Source organism: Stegostoma tigrinum, chromosome 7, assembly GCF_030684315.1.
Source record: "Stegostoma tigrinum isolate sSteTig4 chromosome 7, sSteTig4.hap1, whole genome shotgun sequence".
Classification (NCBI taxonomy): Eukaryota; Metazoa; Chordata; class Chondrichthyes; order Orectolobiformes; family Stegostomatidae; genus Stegostoma; species Stegostoma tigrinum.
This window is the reverse complement of record NC_081360.1, coordinates 7,650,814-7,663,789: the sequence shown is the minus strand read 5'-3', so window position 1 is coordinate 7,663,789 and position 12,976 is coordinate 7,650,814. Positions and strand designations below refer to the sequence as shown.

The following is a 12,976-nucleotide window of genomic DNA, read 5'->3' as shown; positions in this document are numbered from 1 at the left end:
GCTTGTTGTAGCCACTATAGCAATCAGCTATCCATGCACGAAGCTGGAATAAGCTGTTAGTTTATAACATGCATGACTTTGATCCATAAAAGACAGATGCTTCTTTAGAACGTATAGAAGCTTAAAGTGGTATTTACGTACCTCAAGTAACTTGAGACTGTCCAAATCCAGGAATGATTCAGAGGGTGCAGCCTCCATCATGTTCATGCTGTGAAGTCCATGCTTCCTGTCCCCTGATTAAAGAAACATCAATGATGGAAACTGATGAATGCATCAAGTTTACAGCTTCTGCCTTCGTGTAGTTTGTGATGTAAATGGTGCATAATAAGAAACTATTTTAACAATATATCACTACTATGGAGATTCTAAATACGCAGCTGCACAGTTAGAGATCTGCAGGAATTCTTTGATTCAAATATTGTTGTATCAGTGGGGATCATCAGCATCAATTAGTTATTTTTAAGAAAAGCACACGTTTTTGCCATAATAGTGGGATCAATAAATTGATAAATGAGTTCTGGAATACAGGTAAAATAAGAAATCTACTTAATGGTGTCCATCTCAAGTTAAGAAACTTAAGGTATTTAATTTAAACAAATACACCAAAGAACTGTGATAACAAGGTGTAGAGCTGGATTAACACAGCAGGCCAAGCAGCATCAGAGGAGCAGGAAAGCTGACGTTTCAGGTCTAGACCCTTCTTCAGAACAGCTTGAATGCTGCCACAACTGCTGAGGTTTTCTAGCAATTCCAATTTGATGAGCATGTTAATGCCTGAAAGGGGAATGCTTCCTATTTCACATATCCAGTGTCAAAATTCCAAGAACAAAACAGCACCGCACAGGTTAGATACAAAGGAAAGCTGCATCTACACTGAGCCATCAAACACCAAGATCTGGCACAGCTCAAATCATACGGTTATCAGAAATATCACTCGGCCAAAAGTGACTTCAATCAAAATTCCAGAGGTGGAAAAGTCAGCATTGAAGTATTGTCCCTGACGTGGCAACATTTAGGGCTAAATAAGGATTCACAGGAATACACAACAATGCAGAGTCATTGAGTAGAGGCTGATAGCCAAGTTCAGTACCTATGAGAACAGCCTCAACTGGGATCTTGGGTTCATGTCACATTCCAGGTGATACGCCACACTATACACTGTCACGCACAGACCCTCTCTCATAAACACAGTCTCTCAAGCACACACACACTCTTCCCCCAACCCCGCCCCGCCCACCCCACACTCTGTCTCTCTCTCTCACACACACACACATACACACACACTGTTGACTCCACAGGGTAAATTTTGTATTCGCCAAGATACATTCTATTTTGTTCAAAAAGCACACAATTTATAGACAATGGTGTTTTATAAATTCCTACTTTAAGAATAAAACCAGTCTGTCTCCAAACCAAAACACAAACAGATTCTAAACAAGGTCTCACAACTAACATTCATTCTCACAGGACAGGGACTTGCAAGGAATTTGGAGATTTACATATACATATTAATCAATTAAAACCTTCTAGCTGATTGAAGACTTAACAGTATCTTAGGTTTATTTAATACATCCACATCATTGGTGCAACCTTTTGATCTTCTACTTATAAATTCTGTGTCTGATACCACCTCTCTCACTAACACCTCTACAAGGACTGAGAATCCGAAAGCTTCTGCTTTCAAATAAACTTGTTGCACTATAACCTTATGTCATGTGATTTCTGACATAACCCACCGCAGAAACATGTCACCAATAATAGTATTCTCAAACATGCTACATCGAGTCAAGAATAATAATCAGAGAAAGCAATAAATTGCAAATGCTGGAAATATAGAAAAAAGTGTTAACCAGACTTATTCCAAACTGCTGCCAGGGAAACTTCTGTGCATTTTTGTCAGCTCCTATTCCACTTTCAGTTGGCAGGGACAGAAAGTTCTGCCATCTGGAGCATCAGATGGCCGTATTGGACAATTTTACACAAACGGTCTAACTGGCTTTTTTCTGGCAAGCTGACGGGCATCACTGATCCATCCTAGGTGGTGTTTCATGCCATCAGTCATCCATCTGAGATAATGTTGGCCAAGTATTGTAGTATAGAGAGCAGTTCAATGAGACCTATTCATATCCTCACCAGATTTCTAAATGAAACAATGCAGGAAAAGCACTGGCTACCTATCTTCCCCACAGCTCTGGTCTGTTAAGATCAATTGTTGTGGTGCCTCTCCTCCCCTAGCTGAAATAAACACTCTTCATGAAGAACTAAATTACAGTTTTCTTGTCTTTATTCTTTCACGGGATGTCAGTATCACTGGCAAGGTTAATGTTTGTTGCCCATCCCAATTGGCCTTGAACTGAGAGATTCATTAGGCCTTGTTCAAGGGGCAGCTAAGAATCAACACACGTTACTGTCTGTCTGGAGCCACACACAGGATAGACCAAATAAGAATGGTAGACTTTCTTTCCTGAAGAACAAACCAGTAGCAAACCACAGATTTTTACAGCAACAATGAGGAGTTTACAAGAGCAAGGGGATGTGATGGATGACAATTTCAGGAAGGTAGAAAAACCACAGATAGAGTCAGGTGGAAGGTTGTCTGGTAGGAGAGATAGCAAGTGTTGCAGGAGTCTCCTGTGGCTATGTCCGTCTCAAGTACATATGCGTTTTGGATTCTGTGGAAGGGGTGACCTGTTAGGTGAGAATAGATAGCTAGGTTTCTGGTACTGTGACTGGTTCTACTGTAATGAGGGGTATGTTAGGTTCCAAGCAATCAATTGTAATAGGGGACTCTCTAGTTTGGGGCATGCCATTTCTGCAGCTGTCAGCGAGTCATGATAACAGTGTATGGCTTTCCTGGAGCCTGGATCAAGGTTGTCTCGGAGTGCAGAATGTTCTGAAAGGGGACAGTGACCAGCAGGAGGTTGTTGTACACATTGATGCCAGTCACATAGGTAGGGAATGGTATGAGGTTTGCAGAGAGAACACAGGAAACTGAGCAGTGGTTAAAAAGCAGGCCTTCAGGGGTAGTAATAACTGGACTACTAGTCATGCCACGTGCTAGTGACAGTAAGATTAGGAGGATAGAGTAGATCAATGCATGGCTGAGGGGATGGTGCAAGGGGCAAGGATTTATATTTTCAAACCATTGAGATCTCTTCGGGTTTGAGGCTTGTTTAAGAGGAACTGATTCTGCCTGAATTGGAAGAGGATCAATATTCATGCTCCAAGATTTTCTAATGCAACTGGTGATAACGAGAGAAGAGAAAAGGCTGAGGTTGGTACAGAAGATAAAGGGAGCAGGTCAAATAGTTAAGACGTCAAGTGTTTGGCAGACAATGAGATAAGACTGATGAATTAAACTGCATTTACTTCGATGCAAGAGGCACCGTAAGGAACAGGAATTTTTTTTAAGTCATTTGTAGGATGTGGACTAACCAGCCTTTATTGCCCATCCCTGGTTGCCCTTGAGATGGTGGTGGTGAGTTGCCTCCTTGAACGGCTGCTGTGGGCTGACCCACAATGCCATTAGAGAGGAAATTCCAGGCTTTTGACCCAGTGACAGTGAAGGAATGGTAAAAATTTTTCAAGTCAGCATAGTTACAGGCTTGGAGGGGAACGTGAAGTTGGTGGTGTTCCCACGTATTGGCAGCTCTTGTCATTCTAGATGGCAGTGGTCATGAGTTTCAAAAGTGCTGTCTGAGGATCTCTGGTGAATTTCCACAGTGCATCTTGTAGATAGTGTGCACTGCTGCTGCTGAATGCCAGCGGTGGAGTGAGCAGATGCTTCTGGATGTGCTAGTCAAGTGCACTGCTTTGTCCTGGATAGTGTCAGGCTTCTTATCTGTTGTTGGGGCTTCACTCATCCAGGCAGGTGGGGAATATTTCATCATCTCCCTGACTTGTGCCTTGTAGATGGTGGACAGGCTACGGGGAGTCAGGAGGTGAGTTACTCGCCACAGTTCTCCTAGTCTCTGACCTGCCCTTGTAGCCATTATGTTTATGTGGTGAGTCCAGTTTAGTTTCTGGCCAATGATAACTCCTATGATTTTGATAGTTGAGGATTAAGTGATGGTAATGCCATTGAATGTCAAGTTACATTGTTTCTTATGATCATAGCCTGGCATTTGTGTGGCACAAATGTTACTTGTCACTTGTCAGCCCAAGCCTGGATATTGTTCAGATCTTGTTGCATTTGAACATGGGCTGACAAAGTATCTGAGGAGTTGCAAATGGTGCTGAACATTGTGCAATCTCAGCAAATTTCCCACTTCTGAATTTATGATAAAGGGATGTTATTGATGAAGCAGCTGAGGATGGTTGGGCCTAGGACACTACCCTGAGCAACTCCTACAGAGGTGTCCTAGAGCTGAGATGACTAACCTCCAAGTGTCACGACCATCTTCCTATGCATCAGGTATAACTCCAACCACCGGAGAGTTTACCGCCGCTGCCACAACCATCACACCACCACCACCACCACTGGGCGGCCCCCCCCCCCGCCCCCCCCCCCCCCCCCCCCCGCCCCCGTACCTATTGATTCCAGTTTTGCTACGGCTCCTTGATGTCACACTCAGTAAGATGCAGCCTTGATGTCAACAGTTGTCACTCTCACCTTACCTCTTGAATTCAGCTCTTTTATCCAGGCTTGAACGAAGGCCATAACGAGGTCAGGAGCTCCGCTGCCCTGGTGAGGGCATGGTTCAGGAAATGGGACAGGGATTTCATAGCTATCACAGAAATGTGACTCAGGGATGGACAGGACTGGCAGCTCAATGTTCTGAGGTATAGATGCTATATGGATAGAAAGAGCCGTGAAAGGAGGGAGATTGGTGTTTTTGGTTAGGGATAACATTATGACTTAGTTAGGATATTCCTGAAAGATCGTCTAGTGAGGTTATATGGATAAAACTGAGAAATAAGAAAGGGATAATCACTTTGTTGGGATTGTACTGTAGGTTCCCCCAAGTCAGCAGGAAATTGAGAAGCAAATATGTAAGGAGAACCCAGATATCTGTTAAGAAGTATAGGATTGTAATGGTTGGAGATTTTAATTTTCCAAATAATTGACTGGGACTGTCACAGTGTTAGGGGCTTTAAGGAAGAAATTTGTTTAGCGTGTTCAAGAAAACCTCCTTATTCAATACGTGGATGTACCGACTAGAGAAAATACAATACTAGACAGTATTAGACAGGAACTTTCAAAAGTTGACTGGAGGTGGCTATTCACAGTTGGGAAGCAGGAAGCCTTTAAAAATGAGACAAGAATTCAGAGACAGTATGTTCCTATTAGTGTGAAGGGCAAGACTGGTAGGTGTAGGGAATGCTGGATGCCTAGAGAAACTGAGGCTGTGGTCAAGAAAACAAAAGAGGTGTATGTCAGATATAGACAGCTGGGAACAGGTGAATACCTGGAGGAGTATACGTGCAGTAGGAGTATACTTAAGAGGGAAATCAGGAGGTCAAGGAGGGGACATGAGATAGTTTTGGCAAATAGTTAAGGAGAATCCAAAGAGATTGTGTAAGTGCCTTAAGGGTATAAGAGTAACTAAGGAGAGAATAGGACCCCTTAAAGATCAACATAGCTGTTTATGTGTGGAACTACAGGAGATGGGGGAAGATACTAAACAAATATTTTGCATCAGTATTTATTGTGGATAAGGACACAGAAGCAAGGGAATTTATGGAAATAAATAGCGATGTTGTGAAAAGTGTTCATATTTACAGGAGAGGAGGTGCTAGTGGTCTTAAAATACATAAAAAAGTAGATATAACCCCAAAATCTGATCATGGATTTCCCACATCTTTGTGTGAAACATGCTAAGACATTGCTGAGATACTAGTTTCATCAACAGCCATGGGTGAGGGGTCTGAAGGTTGACTAAAGTGGTGCCATTATTTAAGAAAGGCTATAAGGAAAAGCCAGGAAACTACAGACTGGTGAACCTTAAGTCAGTGGTGGGTAATTTGGTGGAAGGGATTCTGAGGGACAGTATTTACATGCATTTGGAAAAACAAGGACTGATTAGGAATAGTCAACATGGCTCTGCACATGGGAAATCACGTCTCACTAACTTCTGAAGAGGTGATAAAGAAAATACACAAAGGTAGAGCAGTGGATATTGTCTGTTTGGACTTCAGCAAAGCATTTGACAAGGTTTCATATGGTAGATTGGTTAGTAAGGTTAGATCACATGGGATCCGGGGGAGCTAGCTAATCTGGATACAAAATTAGCTTGAAGGTAGGAGTCACAGGGTGGCAGTTCATGGTTGCTTTTCGAACCGGAAGCCTGTGACTAGTGATATGACAAAGGATCGGTGCTGGATCCACTGTTTTTTGTCATTTATATAAATGATTTGGACCAGAATAGAGGAGGTTTAGTTATTAAGTTTGCAGATGACACCAAAATACGTGGTGTAGTGGACAATGAAGAAGATTACAATGGGAACTTGATCAGATGGGCCAACAGGCCAATGAGTGGTGGAGCTAAATTTAGATAAATGTGGGGTATTGCATTTTGCTAAGGCAAACCAGGGAACGGCTTACACGGTTAATGGTAGGCCCTTGAGAAGTGTTGCTGAACAAAGAGACCTAGGGGTGCAGGTGCATAGTTCTTTGAAAGTGAAGTCGCAAATAGACAGGGTGGTAAATATGGCTTTTGACACACTTGCCTTCATTAGTCAAAACATTGAATATTGGAGTTGGGATGACATGTTGCAGCGGCACAGGATATTAGTGAGGCCACTTTTAGAATACTGCAATACAATTCTGGTTGCCTTTCTATAGGAAAGACACTGTTAAATTTGAGAGGGTGCAGAAAAGATTTACAAGGATGTTGCTGGGATTGGAGGTTTGAGTTATAAGGAGAGGCTGAATCAGCGGGTACAATTATAACATTTAAAAGGCATCTGGATGAATATATAAATTGGAAGGGTTTAAAGAGAAATGGACCAAATGGTGGCACATGGACTAGGTCAGATTGGGATTTCTGTTTGGTGCAGACAAGGGTCTGCTTCCATATTGTATGACTCTCTGATTTGGAGACTTTATAACCAGCGATAATATCCATGGGCACCATCATTGAAATTAACTCTCAACTGCAGACATAGTAACTAAATTCCATCAACTGCCATAGTGGACTTGAACCTGTGAGCATTAGCCTGGACTTCTAGATTTGTTATAGTGACATTATCATTTTACAACTGTCTTTGCTGGTTCATTCCGGTCCATGCAACTTTTACTAACTGAGACTTCAGAAATAACTAATTAATGACTTGTGTGGCAGCCTATAATAAGCACTCTTTTGCCTGCTGTCTTGAAAACACAAGTATTTTTCACTATAATAGTGATCTGTTCTGCCGTAGTACAATGCAGAAGGGTGAACATAGAGGGTTCTTGAGGGGCGTTTGACAGGGTAAATGCTAAGATTATGTTTTCCCTCATGGAAGAATCTAGGACTGGAGGCCATAATCTCAGAATAAAGGGGCACCAATTTAAGATTGAGAAGAGGAACAATTTCTTCTCTCACAAGCTTGAGGATCTTTGCAACTCCTTGCCACAGAGAGCAAGGAGGGCAGAGTCCTTGTGTATTTTTAATGCTGAGATAGTTAGATTTTTGATTAATTGGGGAAATCAAGGGTTTGGGGAAATTGCAGGAAAGTGGAAAATCGGAATATCGGATCAGCCATGATTCGGCGCAACATCAAGGGCCGAAGGGCCTGTTCTGCGCTGTATTGTTCTATGTTCTATGATCCTAAAGAATGGCAGAGCAGGCTTGATGGCCTGAATGGTTAGTTCTACGCCTGTACTTATTTCTTATGGTCTTATGATCTAAATGAGAGGAAAGGTCGGTCAATGTTCAATGAATCTGTTGTGCCTTTATCTCACAGCACATGGTTCATAAAACAACATTTGGGAGATTCTGTGTCATGAAGGAATGAAGGAGGTTTTGATGTACAGGAGATTCTGTTACCATGCTCCTCACTTGGAAGGTTTGCAAGGACACTTGCATTCAAACTGCACTATGGTGTTAGAACAAAAGGGCCCAAAACATTTACACTATATCTTTCAATTTTAGAACATAGAAGCTAATTAAGCAAAACAAGACGAACAGTGAGTTTACCAAAACAAAATTCAACTTGTCATCATCGTTTTTTTAGAGTGATCCCAGGCACTAAGCATCCCACAAAGATCTTGATTATCCACAAAATGATTATTTCTCTTCACTACAAGTTCTGCAGAATCAGTTTTTAGTTACATGAACACTGGTCATCAACATTGCCTATAATGTGTTCTTTTTGACTACACGAATAATTTATTTGACTGCATGGAATGCACAGGCAGTAATTTAAAAGGGTCGGCTTGTGTGTGGCCCGTAAGGGAACTTTCAGGTTGATATGCTGCCGTGTCCTTACACGAAACATTATTTGCTAACCCAAGCCAAGTGATCATTCTTGTTTGATTGTGGATGGCATCACAACTTACGCACTTTAAAGAAAGCAGGAGTGGAGGCCTTTGCTGATTTTCTTGTACTTCTTTGCCTAGGAACACTGAAACCAGGTGTAACAGCACAATTGAAAACTGGTGGCTTCTAGACAACATGTGAAAAGTACAGATAAATCTGAAATAAACATTTTCGGGAGGTATTAGAACTCAGATTAAAGGAAAACTTCTTTTATATGTGAACTTTAAAGTCGCTTTATTTATTTTATATGTTTCGAATGAATTAATGTTGATATCATCTAATTCTGGCCTTTGTAACTATCACATGGGCAGATACAGACCCCTGGCCCCCGAACCAGATTCCTACTTCTGATCATCATCTAGTGTTCCTGATCACTAATCACTAGCTCCTGGATTGGCAATGTACACAATCCTGATCATCCTGTATGGAGTTCTGCAAGCACATATGTCAAATAAGCAGAGGATTAGGGTTGGATGTTTATTCTCACAATTCAGTGGGTCTCACGATCTAGACAGTAAATGAAGAATAGCCAATTGAACATCAGAAGGTGGTCTGTCTCCATTGATCAGTATCAGACAAAGGTATGAATACCTTTCAGATTAGAAAACAAGAGAAAGCTTTTCAGAGAAAAAAAAATTACTTTTATCCATTTTATGCTAATTATTGTCTGTATCCCTTTGGAAACTACAACAAATAAATCTCAATTGCATCACGGCTCATATAGAAATTCAGTAAATATATTTAAATCTGTAAACATGAATTTTCATCATATCATTGATTCAAACACTGAAGATATCCTTTATAAATGTATAATTAGCATTGGTTTTAACATATCCTAATAATTGCTATGCAACCAAACATATGTAGCTTGACTATTTTTATTTTCTTTTTCTCCTTTCTTTCTACTTTTTTTTCTCCTTTTCTCCCTTAGACACCTCTCTCCTATTCTCACACCTCCTCCCACTTCTCCCCTTTCAAGTACTGTACCTGCCCAAACTCCTACCCTTATTCCCACGCTAAGCGAATAATGTGGTAAAGAAAGTGTATGGCATGCTTGCCTTCATTGGTTGGGGCACTGATTGTAAAACTAGACATGTGTTGTAGCTATATAAAACTTTGGTTAAGCCACATTTGGAGTAGTATAGCTCTAGTCACCATGTTTAGGAAGGATGTGGAGGCTTAGGAGAGGGTGCAAAAGTGGTTACTAGGATGTTGCGTGGATTGGAGGGCAAGGCAGAGGGTGAGGGAGTGCAAGAGAGAAAGAATACATGAGAAAATGAGGGCGTGAGACAGAATATGAGAATACGTGACAGACTACGAGAGAGGTGACAGAGAGAGTGCAAAAATGAGAGAGCTCAAAAGGGACAGACAGAGAAAAGGAGTGCAAACACGAGAACTTTGAACCATCTTTAAACTATGAAGGCATATCATTTGCCAACACTCACCTGCAAGCATTCTATACCCAAAGAAGAAAGCTGCAATCAGAACAGCTACAACTGATACTGATGCTAATGCGATTACAATTGTCTCCTCCTTATAGTGCGGTCTCCAAGTACCTAGAACACAGAAAGATAAATTCCAGTATTGTAATGCACATCAGTCATTTTATTGGTATCAATTTACAACACACAATAAATGTATCAATGTGAAAGAAAGAATTGCATTTGTACAACACCTTATTAATAGCCCACAAATATCCCAAAATACTTCATTCATCATGAACTGCACTGAGTTCAGTTACAGTAGTTGACACAGCAGACATTTTCACAATAGTGCCCACTAACAGCAGTAAAGAGATGAATTGTTTTTGGTACTACTGACTGAGACAGGAATATTCTCTAGGAAACATGAAAGTTGCCTGCCTTCGTCTGGATCATGCCCTAGGTTCTCTGAGTCATAGAATCCGTAGAATCCCTACAGTGTGGAAACAGGCCATTCGGCCCAACAAGTCCACACCCCGCTCCAAAAAGCATCCCACCCATTCCTCTACCCTGATTTCCCATGTCTAACCCACCTAACCTAAAGATACCTGGGCACTTTAGCATAGCCAATCCACCTACCCTGCATATCTTTAGACTGTGAGAAGAAACCAGCACACCTGGAGGGTGCCCACGAACACATGGGCAGAATGTGCAAACTGGCTGGAATCGAACTCAGGTCCCTGGTGCTGTGAGGCAGCAGTGCTAACCACTGAGCCACCATGCCACCCTGTATTCCCATTGAACTACAGAAATAGGCAATGGGACAAGTTTCCAAAAATTTTCAACTTGTGTTCTTCAGCCACTGCAGCACATCAACTAAGGGGCTACTAAATGAATCAAACTGGCTTGTGTTTGACTTAATAATTACAATAAATCTTCACCCACTGGGATTTCATTCTGTATTACGCATCTTGAGTGTTCACATTAAACATACCAAAGGTATAGAAAAACAGAATCTATAAGCTATTCTAAGTGTTCAATGAGAAAGTTAAAACCAGTATCAAAAGAGTCTCTGGTTGATGCTGAGCCATTCTGACTGGACACTTTGAGGTGCACTTTGTAGTAAATGGGTTTGTGTGAGCAGCAGGGGATGCAACTACTGGCCACCTCATGACTGAGCACTATTGACCGAAAACAAAATTGAGCACTTCACATTGTGGATGTGAAGTATATCGTTGGTAACAATGTGCATGAAAAGAATTGCAGTAAATCAAACCAACTTAATGTAATGCTGCATCACATGACAGGAACTAAACTCGGGATGCTTGATCAGTGCTCTTTTACATTTTTAACTTGTCAGTGACTTTAATCACCTGGAATGTGTAGATTCACAAGGCAAGTGAAAAATTAGTTACTACCCTCAATTGTCTGGACTGGAGTTTGAAGGGACAATCTTTTCAATAAGGGTGATGGCTGCTACCATTGAGATCTGAAAGATGGAGCAAGATGAGATGATCAATAGCTTTGAGGTCCTGTGGGTAACTGTCTCGATTCAACTGATTTATATGAACTCCAACTGACGTTTTGTCACCTCAAGTGAGGTGCATCACCTCCTACTGACAAAAGGAAAATAATGCAGATGCTGGGAATCTGAAATATAAACAGAACATACTGGAGAAACTCAGCAGATCTGGCAGCCTCTGTGGAGACAAAAATGCTTCAAATTCAGTATGACTCTTCTTTCAAGGCAATTGAGGAAAATATTTTTCCTACAGCAAGTAGTTTGCTTATAGAACGCACTGCCTAGAAATTTGGTGAGCTAAGTTCAACTGAGGCATTCAAGAGGGCATTGAATTATTATTTGGATAGAAATAGCTGCTAATGGGGGCCATTTGTGGCTGCTAATTTTCTGAAGACGGGTCTAGACCCAAAACATCGACCTTCCTGCTCCTCTGATGCTGCTTGGCCTGCTGTTTTCATCCAGCTCTACGCCTTGTTATCTCAGTGGCTGCTAATGGGCTGTTTGTGTTAGCAACCCATGTGATGACAAGGCCTGGTGTACGGAGATTGGGCTAAGGACGTGGAAGAAGGTGCTTAAGTCCAAAAATTCTTAAACTTGATATCGAATCCAAAAAAGCTGTCGGGTTCACAAAGGGAAAATGAGTTGTCGTTCTTCGATCTTGTGCTGAGCTTTGCTGGAGCACTGTAGCAAGCCCGAAACAGAGATGTTGGCCAGGGATCACAGTGACATGTTGAAATTGCAGGCAACTAGAAGCTCAGGGTCAGTTAAGCAAAGCGATAATCCAGTCTGCGCTTTATCCTCCCAGTAGAAAGGGCACCAAATTGTAAGCAGCAAATACAGAAGACTAGATTGAGTGAAGAGCAGGTAAATCGCTATTCACCTAGAAGCTATGTCTGGGGCTGTGCATAGTGAGAATGAAGGAAGTTAACAGGCAGCAGCTACACCTTCTACAATTGCATGGGAAGATGCCATGGGGGTGAAGGGAAATGTTGGGAGTGAAGGAGGAGTGGGCAAGGGTGTCCCAGAGGGAACAGTCCCGCAGAAGGCTGACAAGGGAGTGTAGAGGAACACATGTCTGGTGGTGGCATTCTGCTGGAGATGGTGGAAATGGCAGCTGTTGATCGTAATGATTCTGAACAAGTAAGTACCTCTGATGGTTTGGTTAATGACGACACAGCAACAAAACTACAAAGAGCAGTACATAATAGCTGGACCACTGGGTTGAATTTGGCGAATTGTTCTTGGTTTGGGCCATAGTAAACATGTGGCAATTGAACTGACCGAGACAGCAAACAAAGCTTATCCTTGACAACTGTCTTATTTGTGGAATACAGCAGTTGTGACATTTCCTACATTTTAATAAGTTGCCAGGGATCACAGGGTGGCATGGTGGCTCATTGGTTAGCACTGCTGCATCACAACACCAGGGACCTGGGTTCGATTCCACCTTCAGGTCACTGTCTGTGTGGAGTTTGCAGACTCTCCCAGTATCTGTGTGGGTTTCCTCCGGCTTCCTTCCACAGTCCAAAGATGTGCAGGTTAAGGTGGATTGGCCATGCTAAATTGCCCTG

At 41.9% G+C, this 12,976-nt stretch overlaps 1 protein-coding gene across 2 annotated transcripts in view; it reads right to left on the bottom strand.

Moving 5' to 3' along the window:
- bmpr2b (bone morphogenetic protein receptor, type II b (serine/threonine kinase)) overlaps positions 1-12,976 on the bottom strand; it is a 302,395-nt gene that overhangs the window by 37,541 nt on the left and 251,878 nt on the right. For both annotated transcript variants that reach the window (XM_048533673.2, XM_059647027.1), the window contains 2 exons: positions 9,908-10,018; positions 142-233 (listed from right to left, as the gene is read on the bottom strand). In XM_048533673.2, the coding sequence (XP_048389630.1) occupies positions 142-233; positions 9,908-10,018 (203 nt within the window). The remainder of the gene's footprint in view (positions 1-141; positions 234-9,907; positions 10,019-12,976) is intronic.